This window comes from Sciurus vulgaris (genome assembly GCF_902686455.1).
Source record: "Sciurus vulgaris genome assembly, chromosome: 18".
NCBI lineage: Eukaryota > Metazoa > Chordata > Mammalia > Rodentia > Sciuridae > Sciurus > Sciurus vulgaris.
Genome location: NC_136479.1, coordinates 32,734,352 through 32,749,367, shown reverse-complemented (window position 1 = coordinate 32,749,367; position 15,016 = coordinate 32,734,352). Strand labels below are relative to the sequence as shown.

At 43.7% G+C, this 15,016-nt stretch overlaps 1 protein-coding gene across 2 annotated transcripts; it reads right to left on the bottom strand.

Moving 5' to 3' along the window:
* Positions 1–105: 105 nt before the first annotated feature.
* Positions 106–14,690, bottom strand: LOC306649323 (paired immunoglobulin-like type 2 receptor alpha). Of its 2 annotated transcripts, none has more exons than XM_079120184.1 (7): positions 14,396–14,690; positions 13,680–14,069; positions 3,751–3,951; positions 1,889–1,919; positions 933–982; positions 649–710; positions 106–508 (listed from the first exon to the last, which is right to left on the bottom strand). In XM_079120184.1, the coding sequence occupies exons 1-7, from the start codon at positions 14,553–14,555 to the stop codon at positions 386–388; spliced, it is 1,017 nt and encodes a 338-aa protein (XP_078976310.1). In that variant the 5' UTR covers positions 14,556–14,690; the 3' UTR covers positions 106–385. The 2 variants fall into 2 exon arrangements, with proteins under 2 accessions (XP_078976310.1, XP_078976311.1); XM_079120185.1 differs by having other exon boundaries at positions 679–710.
* Between the last annotated feature and the right edge of the window lie 326 nt (positions 14,691–15,016).

Genomic DNA, 15,016 nt, shown 5'->3' with positions numbered 1-15,016 from the left:
GCAGACTTGGGTTTTGCGGTGGCTACCAGGGTTTGGGGATTTATGATTCCTGACCTGAGATAGTCACTGAGAAAAAAATTCTAGAAGAGGGGGCTTGGGCGTGAGTTGTCTTTTAGCATTCTTTGTTTGTGAGACAGAAGTTGAAGGTGACATTGTTTTCTCCCCATATGCATTTAGGCAAATTCTGTGGGTACATTTGGTTTTGTGGGCAAGGGCTAGGAAGTTAAAAGAGGGAACTGGAGTAGATGGCTGCTTCGGTTTCCTGGTGTCCTTCAAACTTCCTGATTTCTGAGTTGTCTGTGTCCGGCCTGGGGTATTATTGGAAGCTGTGATCGTTCCCATTGAGAGCATAGTTGATTCTAAGATCATCATTCAATCCCACTCTTTAAACCTTCAGGACAGAATATAGGGTCTCTTCTGGGGACCCCCTGTGAAGATTGTGGCTGGGAGCTGTTCCTGGCAAGGTTGAGTTGGGGAGGAAGAGGGAGGCATAGACAATGTTGTCATCCTGGGTGAGAACCAGAAGAAGAGGATGTTAGTGGAAGTGGAACTGTCTCTCTCCTAAAGCAGAGGCCTACATCCTGAGTGTCCTGCCCACACCACAGGCCCTCCATTCCTTGTATGCCACCTTCTCCAACTCCCCCTTACCTCCTTCAGGGCCACGTTCGAGCTGCTTACCTCAGGGTTCACTTTCAAGTCTATGTTGTGTCCTAGGGAGGGAGAAATCAAGGAGTGCTGAGGGCAGGTGGTGTGGCGGGCAGGTGGTGTGGCAGGCAGGTGGACAGATGACAGGCTGTAGCAGTCAGGGTATCGGCTAGGCCAGGGGCAGGCCATGTCGGGGGGATGAAGTGAAGTGAGGAATAGAATGGGGCGAGCACAGGTGTACATGTGGAGGTAAGGGGTGGCATGGGAATGGGGGTGGTAGGACTTACCTGTATACCCGACATTCTCGTATTGCTTCTCAGTGTTTGAGGAGAGTTCACTGCATGGGGACAAAAGGTTGAGAGGTAGGTTAGAGGCTGGGCATAAAAGAGGACATGTTGGGAGCTGGTTCTCTTTTGGGGGGACACTAAAACTTGCCCTGTCACACTGAGGATGAACGTGATGGTGTTAGGCCCCCCAGAAGGAGGGAAGAGGAATCAGAGTCCCTTGGTGGAGTTGCCCAGTAGTCTCAGCACTAACTGAAGGTGGGTTTTTCTAGGGAAGCTGCTTGTATTGGGGGAAGGTAGAAACAAGAAATAGGGAGGGTCAGCCCTGTTCTCTTTGCTGGCACTGTCATGGCTAAAACTGGGAGAACAGAACAGATTTGAGTTAGTGTCAGGTTCTCTGGCAGGGGCTCAGGCTGGGTCTTTGGAAGGAGAAGGAACCTGGAGATGTGGAAGAAGAGCAGTTGGGCAGGGAGAGAGAGGGAGTCTTTGATCGGGGAAAGTATGGAAATGGGAGGACAAGAGAGATGGTGAGCTGGAGGCAGAGGATGCCTGGGGTTCATGGGGCATTCATCAAGGGAAAGGGACATACTGGAAAGAGAGCAAGAAGGACAAGAAGATCTGGGGAGCTGGCTGTGTCTAGGAAGACATGTTCAAGGCTGAGAGGAAACCAGATGAACATCAGCTGCAGCTTAGGAGAGAAGGAAAGAGGACCCAGGCAAAAGACTGGAGGGAGCAGTTCTGAAGGAGAGTCTCTGAAAGTCTGTGCACTCTGGTCTTTACCAGGAGGTGAAGTCTGCTTAGGTAAAGAGCCTGGCCTGTGGAGGACAAAGGCGACAGGGACTGATGAGTTGTGGATGGGATAGGAGAGTGGCTCCAACAAGCACCTTGTGTGGTTTGTCCAAGACTTCCCAAACCAGCCCCTCTCCCCCAGCCTGCCCCTTGGGAGGACAAACACTTACCTGACTGAGCTTTGGACTTTGGTAGGCTGACCTGTGAAAGGACCAACAGAATATCAGTGTGATATCCATGATGATCCTCCATCTCACCTTCTCAGCAGTGTCCTGCACTCAATCTTTCAAGAGGCCAGGGCAGCAGAGAAGGTCTGCTCCAACAAGGAAGGGCCTGGGACTCAGCTGGCATGCTGCAGCCAGTCCTCACCTCTTACTGTCCTGGATAGCAAATCCTAGGATAAGCTCTTCTGGGTATGTTGCCCCCTCACTCCTGCCCTGTCTCCAAACTTTACTTCCTTCTTCCCCCTTGAACTTCCTTCCTCCTACCTTCCTCCTTGACCTCCTCTGCAGTCACCCCCACTGTTCTTTCCTTCCTCTCCCTTCACAAAAACAGCTTCTAGCACTTTCTCCTTAGTGCTGGCTGCTTCTGCCCCTTGGAGAGTCAGCTTCAGGATTGGAATTGTGTTCAGGACTTCTGTTGACACTGTGGGCCATTCCTCTTAACTCTTAGCTGGTCCTCTTCCTTTCCCCTATTTATTGTTCTTAAGAGTTCTTGTTGAATATCATTGATTGTATATTCAAGAGTTTTTTTCTGGGTTCTCTGTATTGTTCCAGTATCTGCCTTTATGCCAGTACCAGGCTATTTTGATACTGTAGCTTTGTATTATGTTTTGAAATCCAGAAGAGTGAGTTCTCCATATTTGGCTATTTGGAGTGTTTTTGGTTTTTGGTAGCAGGGATTGAACCCAGGGGTGCTTAACCAATGAGCCACATCCCCAGCCCTTTTTAGTTTTTTTTTTTTTTTTTTTTTTTTTGAGACAGAATCTTGCTAAATTGTTGAGTCTGGCTTTGAACTTGTGATTCTCTGACCTCAGCCTCCTGAGCCATATAGGAGTGCGCCACCATGCCCGACTTATTTGGAGACTTTTGAAATTCCAATTTTAGGATGAAATTTTCATTTCAGAAAGAAATGTCATTGGGATTTTGATAGGATTGCACTGAATCTGTAGATACCTTTGGGTGATATGGGCATCTCCTTAAAAAATTTTTTTTAGTTGTTGATGGACCTTTATTTTATTCATTTATTTTTATGTGGTGCTGAGAATTGAAGTCAGTGCTTCACACATGCTAGGCAAACGCTCTACCACTGAGCTACAGCCCCAGCCCCAACATGGGCATCTTAACATTAATTTTTTCAATTCATGATTATGAGATGTCTTTCCAATTATTTATGCCTTCTTTAATTTCTTTTCACAATGTTTTGTACTTTGTTTCCAGCATACAACTTTTTACTTTCTGGATTAGGCTTTTTCCTAAGTATTTGATTTTGTTTTTTGATTCTGTAAAAACTGGAATCGTGATCTTTCCCCACCTTGCTTTTCCCACTACCACCACTGCTACCTCTGAGTTTCTTGAAAAGCAGAATCTGCTTTATCTGCTTTGTTTCTCCAGTTTCAAACTAGGCTGTGAAAGTGGGTAGTGGACCAGTCCTTGCTGAGTTGGGTCAACTTCCTGTCCCTTCTGCTCTCTCCTTTACTTTTCCCAGGGCAAGCTCTCCCTTCTCCATGAACCAAAAGGTGAGAATTGATGAGAGATGACTGTTTAAAGGTAGAAGAACTGGTGTATGATCTGCTTGTGTGGACAAGGACTGGTGGTTCTCAAAACTTGATCCCACTTGTAGGGTCTATTAAAAGGCAGATTTCCAAGCACAGACTTCAGAGCCTGACTTGATTCAGAGCCTGTGGGGTTTGAGGGGAGCCCCACAGCTAGTTGCATTTTTAAGAAGTACCTTCAGTGATTCTGATGCAGATGAGTGCTAAGAATCACCTAATTTGGAAGCTTGGGCAGAGGGTCCATGCTGAACCACTTACCTTTACTTCTTTTCCATCTGAGGAGGACCATCAGTCCCCAAATTGCAGTTACAAGCACAGCAGTGGCCAGTGCCACCCCTACTGTAGCTCCCAGACTCAGGGACTGATACCCTGGGCTCCTCTTGCTCTCTGTGACCTCGATGCCAGTTGTGGTGGTTTTGGAGGCTTTGCTGGTGGGACTCTGAGTGATGGCCTTGACGGCTGGGGAAAGATAAGAAATAAGCAGATATCCTCCACTGGAGAAGTGGTGGCATCTGGGTGAGAGTTTTGCATCTTGTTCACTAGTTTGGGAAATATGGGTGGGGAAGCAGCTGTCAGGAGTTCACATGAGGAGGGAGTAAAAAAATGCAAAATGCTATGTGCCGAAAATCCAGATGACCCAGCTTAAACCTGACTCTACACCACTTACTGGTGGTGTGTCCTCAGACCCTCACTTTGTCACTTACAAATAGGGTTAAGTAAATCACAGGCTTAAATTTTTATTTTTATTCCTATAAATACATGATATTGTTTTAACCACATGTAAGGATACAGTTCAGTGGCACTAAGTACCTTCATTTTCTGTGCAAACATCACCACCATCCAGCTCCAGAACATTTTCAACTTCCTTTATGGAAACTGTACCCATCTATCAACTTCCTCATCTCCCCTCCCCCAGCCCCTGGCAGCCACCATTTGACTTTCTAGCTCTATGAATTTGGCTACTCTAGGGGCCTCTTAGGAGAACAATTGACCAGTATGTGTATTTTTACAGGGTCGCTAACAATGTTGCAGTCAATGATTAATATCATGTGCAACAATGGTCCCATAAGATTGTTTCATCTGGTGACATCATAGCCATCTTAATCTGTGTAAATACATTCTTACGTTCACAGGAGGAAGAAATCAACATTGCATTTCTCAGAATGTAACCCCCTCATTAGGTGACTCACATCTGTAAGAAACACCTGTAAAGCACTTAGTGTATATTGGAAATGTTTTTAAAGTTAAATTAACGTTGACTTTTGGGAACTACAAACAGATTGTACCTTCTGTGTAGATGTTTAATGATCATTAAAAATTAACATAGTATTCAACTGCAAGAAAAGGTAGCAAACTAAAATAAAAATTTCAGGTGTGTGTGAACTAAATTATTTTCCATTATTAGAAATTAATAAAAGTTACATGTATTGAAACATGACACTGTACACCATAATTATGTATAACTATATGTCAATTAAAATAAAAAGATCAACAAAAGTTTAAGTTCTCTTAGCTGAGAACTAAATATTTTTAATTCTTAAAGAAATAATATATAATTATATGATTTTATGAAATAAAACCCAGAATATAGATTACATATGTTTATAAAAACTCAGGAATACAACTAAAACTGTACTCTAAATTCATAATACTAAATGCTTTCATTGTTTAAAATGGGAAGACATTTTTTAAATGAATGAAATATTCAGTTTCTAAAGAAGAAGTACCAAAACAGAGAAGAGTCACACCAAAGAAACTCAGAGGCAGAAAGGAATGAAAACCTTTGTAGGAATCAATTGACTGAGAAATGGGCAGCAATAGAAGAAAGAAATTCAGGAACTGGTTACTGAGAGGAAGATATAAAATACAAGCAGACCTAACAACAGTAAAGTTCTGTTGAACTTGTGAGAGAATGTATGCTCCATTATAGGCAGATACGTGGGAAAATCTTTGAAATAGATGACCTTTTGATAAACAAATTTTTAAAAATTGATGTAAGAATAACTAACTGGTCTATAGATAAATAAGAAAAAATTGAGAATGCTGTACCTTTCATAAAGACTCCAAGCTCAGGAGATTTTATGGACATAACAATTTAAGGATAATTTCCAGGTAGAGGTTTCCAGAACATAGGGAAATATGAAAAACACTGCAATTCTAATTCATTTCATTAAATAACTGTGATGCTAAAATCCATTCATAATTTTTTAAATGCAGATTGAAACAAGAGGTTGTCTTCTCTTTTTTTTTTTTTAACTGATCTGAGTGGAGGACAACACACAGTATTATCGAAATCAAGATTATTGAAATTTAGATCTCGCCACCCATCTTTTTATTTTCTTCATCTTACTCAACTGTTAGCATTTTTTCTTTTTCTTGCCCTCCCTCCCTTCCTTCCCTTCTTTCTCTTTTGAGACAGGATCTCTCTATGTTGCCAGGTTGCCTTTGAACTGCTCAAGCAATCCTGCCTCAGCCTCCCGAATGGCTGGTGCGGCAGGTGCACTTCAGCCCTCACCCAGCATTCAATACTTCACCTGTGTAGTTCATTTGGCTTCTGGGACACCTCCCCCGCCCCTCCCTCTCTCACACCCTTCCTCACTCTTGGCTTCTTCTCTTTGTTGATTCTGTTTATATTTTCACAGTCTCAAATGTCAGGGCTCAGTCTCAGGATCTCCTCTCTATCTATGCTCATTTCCCAGATGATCTCATCCAGTCCCATGACATTTAAATCCCATCAGTATCCTGATTACTCCCAAATCTATCAGGGAACTTTCTCCCTGCACTGCTGATTCATGTCTTAATGCCTACTCATGCTGCCACTTGTATGTCCAGTAACAACTCAGACTTAAGTGTTCAAAACACAACTCTTAATTTCCTCCCACACCTGTTCCTCCTCATTTCCTTTCCCTCCCCTATTGAGGCCATTCTGTCCTTCAAGATGCTCAGGCCAGAGGCCTTGGAGTCATCCCACATAGAATCCATGTGCAAACCCTGCCTGCTCTGTCTTTAACATATTACCAGTTCCAACTACCTCTCACCTCCTCCATTGCCATTGCCCTATTTCAAGATACATCACTTCTCATTCATCAAAGTCTTATTCTCCCTAAAGCAGCCAGAGGGAGCCACTGAATGTGTCCATCACATCTCTGCACACTGGTACAGGAAGCTCTCATTAGCTCCTGTGATACTCAGAGGGAAACTTAGGTCTTTCCCTGTCTTTTAAGCCACACAAGTTCTGCCCCCACTGCCTGTTCTCCTCTGCCACCCTCTGCCTCTTCACTCTACTTCTGCCTGTCTTGTCCTACCAGACTGGAATGTTCTACTCCCAATCTCTCGCTTACTTCCTATAGATCTGCAGCTAGGTTGGATCTTTCTGCTGGTTTTCCTAGATCTGCCCCCCAAACACTTTTCCACCCTGTTTTGTGCCTTTGGAGGTTGACTGTGGTGGACTCCATAATGGACCTCTCTCACCCTCTGGTTTTCCATTTAATAGCCAGTCAGAGCTACCAGCAGGAGATGGAGGGGTCGAGGAGAGCAGGTCAGGGAACTCATTTCCGGGCCTTCCTGATGGGCATAGTTGTACCTCTCCAGTAGCCACAGCTCCTCTCTGGACCCCCTTACACATTCCAAACCTCTTGCATTCCCTCTTTGCTCCTCTGGCCTACTGTTAATACCAGGGTGCTTCACTGTCCCTGATTGGTTCCCCAAATTGTGCCTCACTGAAAACTCCCCAGTTACCTTGTTTTAAGTGGCTATTTCCTGCTGGAACTCTGCCAAGTACAACAGGCATCCTCAGTTCAATCAATCTGTATGAAGAAATGTCCTTAGAATCTCCATCTCACTTGTTCTGCTTCTTTTCCCCTCTTTTCACCACCAACTGACTCACATACAAAATTCATTTATTCATTTTTTTCTTCCCTCACCCCAAAGTAGGTCCTATCTTTGGGTGTTTTTAATGACTCTCTCCAGTGCTCAGATTAGCACTTGACATGATAGGCACTCAATCAATACTTGTTAAGTGAATGAATGAAATGGTTTCCCATGAGAATTCCAGACATACAACCATGGTTTTTCAACTTTTTGTCACTGTTGAGATGGTGACAGCTGTTCTGATTCCCATATCTCCATATGGGACCTGTTTCTTTCCTCCCTGGAGATCATTGGATCTTCTTTTTATCCCTGGTGTTTTGAAATTTTATAGTTTGGGGCCCTGATATGGGTCTTTAATTTCTTTCTTTCTTTCTTTCCTTCCTTCCTTCCTTCCTTTTTTTTTTTTTTTTTTTTTTTTTTTTGGTACTTGGGATTAAACTCAGGGTTGCTTAACTACTGAGTCACATCCCCACCCTTTTTTGTTTTCATTTTGACACAGGGTCTTGCTAAATCCTTAGGGCCTCTCTAAGTTACTGAGGTTGGTCTCAAACTTGTGATCCTCCTGCCTCAGCCTCCTGAGTCACTGGGATTACAGGTGTACACCACCCAGATCTTTTATTTCTGTCCATTTTTTTTTGTGGGCTCTTTTTCCTAGCCTTTTTTTTTCTCTGATATTCTCTTCCTCATGGCCTTTATTTTTTCTTCCATTATGGGAACTCCCTTTATTCAGATTGGGTACTTTAATTGTCTTATCTTTCCTTAGTGTTTCCATATTGCTTTCCTATGACTGTTATAACAAGTTACTACAAACTAGGGGAATTAAAGCAAAAGAAGTTTATCTTTATCTTTCTTTAAGGGGAAGATCAATGTTAGCAGTGCCCAGTACAGACAATATGCAACCCTAACCCAAATAGCCCCTATGAGGACGTTAATAATATTGTCAAAATAAACAGAATGAGTTTAATTATTATCTACAGTATAACAAATAGATTTGCCCACTATCATAGCTGTCACTATTTGCTGATGACATGATTTTCTATTTAGAGGATCCAAAAAACTCCACCAAAAAACTTCTAGACCTCATAAATGAATTCAGCAAAATAGCAGGATATAAAATCAGCACACATAAATCTAAAGCATTTTTATACATAAGCAATGAAACATATGAAAGGGAAATGAGGAAAACAACTCTGTTCACAATAGCCTAAAAAAAATACTTAGGAAATCAATCTAACTAAAGAGGTGAAACATCTCTACAATGAAAACTACAAAACATTAAAGAAAGAAATTGAGGAAGACCTTAGAAGATGGAAAGATCTCCATGTTCTTGGATAGGCAGAATTAATATTATCAAAATGGCCATACTTCCAAAGGTGCTATACAGATTTAACTCAATTCCAATTAAAATCCCTATGACATTTCTCATAGAAACAGAAAAGGCAATCATGAAATTCATCTGGAAGAACAAAAGACCCAGAATAGCCAAAGCAATCCTGGGCAGGAAGAGTGATGCAGGAGGTATCACAATACCAGACCTTAAACTCTACTATAGAGCAATAGTAACAAAACAGCATGGTACTGGCACCAAAATAAACAGGTAGACCAATGGTACAGGATAGAAGACACAGAGACATACCCACATAAGTACAGTAACCTCATACTAGACAAAGGTGCCAAAAACTTACAATGGAGAAAAGATAACCTCTTCAACAAATGGTGCTGGCAAAACTGGAAATTCATATGCAATAAAATGAAATTAAACCCCTATCTCTCATCCTGTACAAAACTCAACTCAGAATGGATCAAGGATCTAGAAATTAGACCTGAGACCCTTCACCAAATAGAAGAAAAAGTAGGCCTGAATCTCCATCACGTTGGCTTAGGACCAGACTTCCTTAACACGACCCCCATAGCACAAGAAATAAAAGCAAGAATCAATAAATGGGATAGATTCAAACAAAAAAGATTTTTCTCAGCACAGGAAACAATCAATAATGTGAAGAGAGCCTACAGAGTGGGAGAAATCTTTTACACACACACTTCAGACAGAGCACTTATCTCCAAAGTTTATAAAGAACTTAAACTTTACACACAATATGCAAAGAACCCAATGGGCAGACACTTCACAGAAGAAGATATACAGGTGATCAACAAATATATGCAAAAGTGCTCATCATCCCTAGTAATTAGAGAAATGCAAATTAAAGCCACCCTAAGATTTAATCTAACTCCAATTAGAATGGCTATTATCAGGAACACAAGCAATAATAAGTGTTGGCATGGATGTGGGGATAAAGGCACACTCATACATTGCTGGTGGAGTTGCAAATTGGTGCAGCCACTCTGGAAAGCAGTATGGAGATTCCTCAGAAAACTTGGAATGGACCCACCATTTGACCCAGCTATCCCACTCCTCAGTTTATACCCAAAGGACTTAAAATCAGCATACTACAGTGATGCAGCCACATCAGTGTTCATAGCAGTTGAATTCACAATAGCTAGACTGTGGAACCAACCTAGATGCCCTTCAATTGATGAATGGATAAAGAAACTGTGGTATATATACACAATGGAATATTACTCAGCCATAAAGAATAAAATTATGCATTTGGGGTGTGTCCCAGTGGCAGAGTGCTTGTCTAGATGCATGATGCCCTGGATTCAATGGAAAGTATCAAAAAAAAAAAAAAAAAAAAAAAAAAAAAACTTGTGAAGCAGAGGGAGCCCTCATCAAAAAAAAAATCTAGCACCCTGACCTTGGATTTCCCAGCCTCTGGAATTGTGAGCAATAAATTCATATTGTTTCTATATTCGAAAAAAAAAAAAAAGAAAAAAGATCAGTGAACAGAATAGGTAACCAGAAAAGAAGGCTATTTTGCAAAAGAATATGAAAACCAGAGCTGCTGTGGAGCGGGCGTGGGGGACATTGGGGGACAGCTCAGAGGTGGAGCACTGTCGCATGCATGAAGCCTAGGTTCAATCTCCAGCACCACAAAATAAAAACAAAAAAATCAGGCCCGCTGTTTCAGAAGAAGAGAATATATATTCATTAAATAGAATTGGGATAATCAATTTGTTGCTTAAAAATCAACTTAGTTGATTAAAAATTTCGTTGTATAAAAATCCATTTAGGATATATAAAGAACTCAAAAAACTTAACACCAAAAAACCATGATAACCCAGTCAATAAATGGGCTAAGGAACTGAACAGACACTTCACAGAAGAAGAAATACAATTGATCAATAAATATATGAAAAAACATTCAACATCTTTAGCAATTAGAGAAATGCAAATCAACTACTCTACGATTTTATCTCACCCCAATCAGAATGGCAATGATCAGGAATACAAGCAACAATAAATGTTGGCAAGGATGTGGGGGAAAAGGTCCACTCGTACATTGCTGGTGCAACCATTATGGAAAGTGGTATGGAGATTCCTCAGAAAACTTGGAATGGAACCAACATTGGACCCAGTTATCCCACTTCTCAGTTTATACCCAAAGGACTTAAAAATCAGTCTATTACAGTGATGCAGCCACATCAATGTTTATAGCAACTTAATTCATAATAGCTAAACTATGGAACCAACCTAGGTGCCCTTTAACAGATGAATGGATAAAAAAATGTGATATATATGTATATATATCACATATATATGATGAATATTACTCAGCCTTAAAGCAGAATGAAATTATGACATTTGCCAGTAAATAGATGGAGCTGGAGAATATCATGCTAAACAAAATAAGTCAATCCCCAAAAAACCAAAAGCCAATGTTTTCTCTGATATGCAGATGCTAATTCACAATGGAGGGGGCCTAGGGAAGAGGAGGATTACTTTAGATTAGGTAGAGGGAAGTGAAGGGAGGGGAGGGGATGGGAATATGAAGGATAGTAGAATGAAACAGACATTATTGTCCTATGTGCATATATAACTATAACTATACAACTGGTGGGATTCTACATCATGTATAACCAGAAGAATGATAAATTGTACTCCATTATATATGATGTATCAAAATGCATTCTACTGTCATGTATAACTAATTAAAACAAATAAAAAATTAAAAAAAAATAAATTTAGTTTTGTACTTCATGCCATATATAAAAATAAATTCTCAGTACATTAAAGATGTTTTGTGAAAAGAAATGAAATCATTCAAAAATTAGAAAAAAAGTAAGAAGAATTTTAAAGTAAATATTTTCAATTTCTAGTGGGAGATGGGAATTTTTGTTTAAAATAGAAAAGAATTCTCACAAATGAGAATACACAAATGAGATTTGGTTACAGAAGTAAAGTTATATAAAATAAATTAGTAAGCCAACCACAAACAGTTATACTTACTGCAAATAGTCCTTCAGTTTGTGATATCTTAGCATGCCGCTACTTCCATTGGATCAAAACTGACTTTTATTTATTTATTTATTTTTTTGGTACTGGGGATTGAACCCAGAGTCACTTAACCACTGATCCACATCCCCAGAGCTTCTTTGTATTTTATTTAGAGACAGGGTCTCAATAAGTTGCTCAGAGTGGTCAAATAACTCATCCAGTAGAGTGCTCGCCCAGCGTGTGCACGGACCTGGGTTCAAGTCCCTGGCGCCCGCGAGATGAACCAATAAGTTGCTCGGGCTGGCTTTGAACTCCTGATTCTCCTGCCTCAGCCTCCGGCCCCTGGGATCATAAGCATACCACCAGGTCCAGCAACCATTTCTTTTTATCATTTTATTTTGGCTTGATAAAAAACTCACTGTTGGAATGAGGGCGTAGCTCAATGGTTTTGAACTTGCCTAACTTACAGAGTCTTGGGTTTGATCCTTAGCACCACAAGACCCAAACCCAAACCCAACCCAAACCAAACCAAAACCTCATAGTGAGTCTGACTAAATCAAAGAAAGGAGAAAAGCCAAGAGGAATTAGGGAAGGAGGAAGAGGGGCCTGAGAAAACCAAAATCTCTCAGAAAAGGTCATTTAAGGAAGTAGGTAGGAAGAACCGGAAATATAAATTCAGGCTATCTTGCTAAATTCAGGTTGTAGCGCTTCTATCTACTGTAAAACCAGCACAGTGGTTAGGATGGGGCAGTGGGTCACAGTGGGAGCAGAGTCTGCTCTGGTAGGGAGGAGTCATTATCACTGACGTTGAGATTGCTAGCGCAGGTCATTATGAAAAGCAAACCCACTTAGTAGATTATTAGATTCCTGAAAAATTTTCTAGAGGTAATGTACTGCCTTATTACCGCCTCCTGGGAGCCCCCCATACACACTTCTCTGTGGACAAACATAGGTCCCAATTCCAACACCCCTACAGACTGCTATTGGAGTGTGTGAATGCTCCTCATTATTAGGTTAAAAAGTAGGTCCAGAGAAGTAATAGGACCAACTCGATGGGCAAGACCTGTGGCCAATGGTCAGGAGACCAGGGTTCTGCAGTTTAATGGTCCCTTCACGTCCCATGCACACCACTAGCGTGACTTTGGGCAGATGTGTAGATTCTGCTGGCCTCGGGTTCCCTATCTTTAAAATAAGATAGGGTATAAGATGAGATCACCTACTGTCATGGTAGGGTTGTGGTGAAGGTTAACTCAGAAAATGTCCAGCTCTCTGGCGGGGCCATGGTGCAGTGTGCAAGTGGGAGCTGCCAGTACTGCCATTGAGGAGGTGCATTTAGTGACCAGGACAGGGGAGAAAGACATAGTGCAGGATGGGGACATTGTGACTGGAAGAGCTCAGGGGTGTATGGGAGAGGAGGAGCCTGGCTGAGGGCGAGGGGTGAGGAAGGAGAAGAAGGAAGCAGGAAGGGCAGAGAAGAGCCCAGGGAAGCGAGATGAGGGATGCATTCTGGGAGGCAGAGCAAGAGAGAGAACCGGGAGATTAGGAAATGCGGGGTTTTCCAGGGCCCAGAGGCACCAAGCCATCCACTGGGGGCACGTGCTGTGTCTTCTGGGCTGAGCTGAGGGCCGTGGGGACTCACAAGGTACATGCCCACCCTGGGGGTGGCTGGGGCCCAGACACGCCACATGAAGGCAAGTCAAGTCTTGGAGAAGTCAAGTCCACCTAGAGGTCACGGGCCGAGGGCAGAAGGGCCCGTCTGGAGCAGGAAGGAAGGGTAACTGGTGAGTCTGGTGGGTGCCTAGGCCTGGGAGCTGGGCGGGGCTGGAGGGGCAAAGTCAGGAGAAGCAGCTCCAGTTTGGGGGTGATTACAGGGAAGAGCAAAGGTGAAGCTGGCAGAGGTGTGGGCAGGGGCCGGGGAGAGGGAGAGGAGACTGGGGGATGGGGATTCCAGGGACGCCGCGGCCTCAGCAGCGGGGCTCACCGGGGGTGATGGTGAGTGCGGTCCCCTCGATGGACTGCCACTGCTTTAAGCCTTCGTTCTTCGTATTCAGCTGGACTCGGCAGAAGTACGTGGACCTGTCCTCCTCCCGCAGGTTCCGGATAGTGAGGGAGCCAAAATTCTGACCCTCCTTCCAGTCCAGAGACAGCCGGTCCTTGAAATCCTCATGGGTGAAAGCTGGGGTCTGGATGTAGAAAAATGGCCCGTGGAATTCTTCCCGTCTCCAGGATATTTTCACATTGGGATTCTTGGCTATTTCCCAGGGGTAACAGAAGCTGAAGGTGATACTAATGGAGCCACCCTTGGGGGCAGAGATGTTCTTTGGTTGGGTGACCCAATAGCTGTAGGCTTCTCTGGATCCTGCTGTGTGACCTTGAGGAGGGAGGGGAGAGAATTTGAAGCCACTGTAAGCGACAGAGAGGATTTCCCCAGACCTCCTAGCACCTTCCTCCACAGGGGGTCAGGGGACACATGACAGGCTGTCCCTCTGGGGTCCCCATCTCTAGTCTTGGAGGAGGACAGAGCGTGAAGGGTTGAGACGGACCCCTCCCCCCCATGGGATGTCCACCTCCTGTTGGTGGTGGCAGGCTGGCTGGCCTTCCAACTGACCCCTCTCCATATGCCCAGCCATTGCCACCAGCCCTCTGGCCCCTTCTGTGGCTTAGGTAGAGCCCTGCCAGGGGGTCCTGGCCACTCACAGGTGTGCAGGGATGTTGTTGGTGGCGGTAGCAGCAGCAGCAGCAGCAGTAGGACCCAATCCATGGTCTGCTGTCCTCCAGGGGATGAGACAAGCAGGGCTGTGAGGGCAGGAGAGGAGGCCCTGTGGAGGAGCCCCTGGGGGACTCGCGTGAACGGCATGGTCCCCGGTAGAGCAGCTGGAGAGCCAGAGCCAGCTCCTGTAGGGGACCGTAGGAAGTTGGAGGCCTTCCCACCTCCCTGGATGACTAACACTTCCTTTATCAATCTAGCTTCTTCTTTTTCTCTATTGCAGAAGGGCCTTCCTTGAGGTCAATGGCAAGGCAGCCCTGTCCTTGAGCCACAGACCAGGATGAGGTGGCCTGGGCTTGCTGAAGGGACTGTGGGGACAGGAAGACACCACTGCACCAAAGGAAGTGGCATCAGCCTCCTTGACTTGGAGAGCTCAGAGCAACTTCCCTTCTCTCCTCAGCCTCTTCCCTCATCCCAGTGGCCTCTACCATGCTTCCCCGGGGCCACTCTGCTTCTGCTTTCCCCGGCCTCCTCAGAGGCTGCACCTGATCATGGACCCCCCACCTGATGGGGCTCTCTACACCCATTGCCTCATTCCCAGCTTCACTGCT

Bases quoted from the DNA above. Each gene is read 5' to 3' on its own strand.
- LOC306649323 (XM_079120184.1), bottom strand. From the start codon at position 14,555: ATGCCGTTCACGCGAGTCCCCCAGGGGCTCCTCCACAGGGCCTCCTCT. The intron at 3,952-13,679 runs GTGAGCCCCGCT...ATCTTTCCCCAG, and splicing joins CGCACTCACCATCACCCCCG to CCGTCAAGGCCATCACTCAG. The intron at 1,920-3,750 runs GTAAGTGGTTCA...GTCCTTTCACAG, and splicing joins CAGATGGAAAAGAAGTAAAG to GTCAGCCTACCAAAGTCCAA.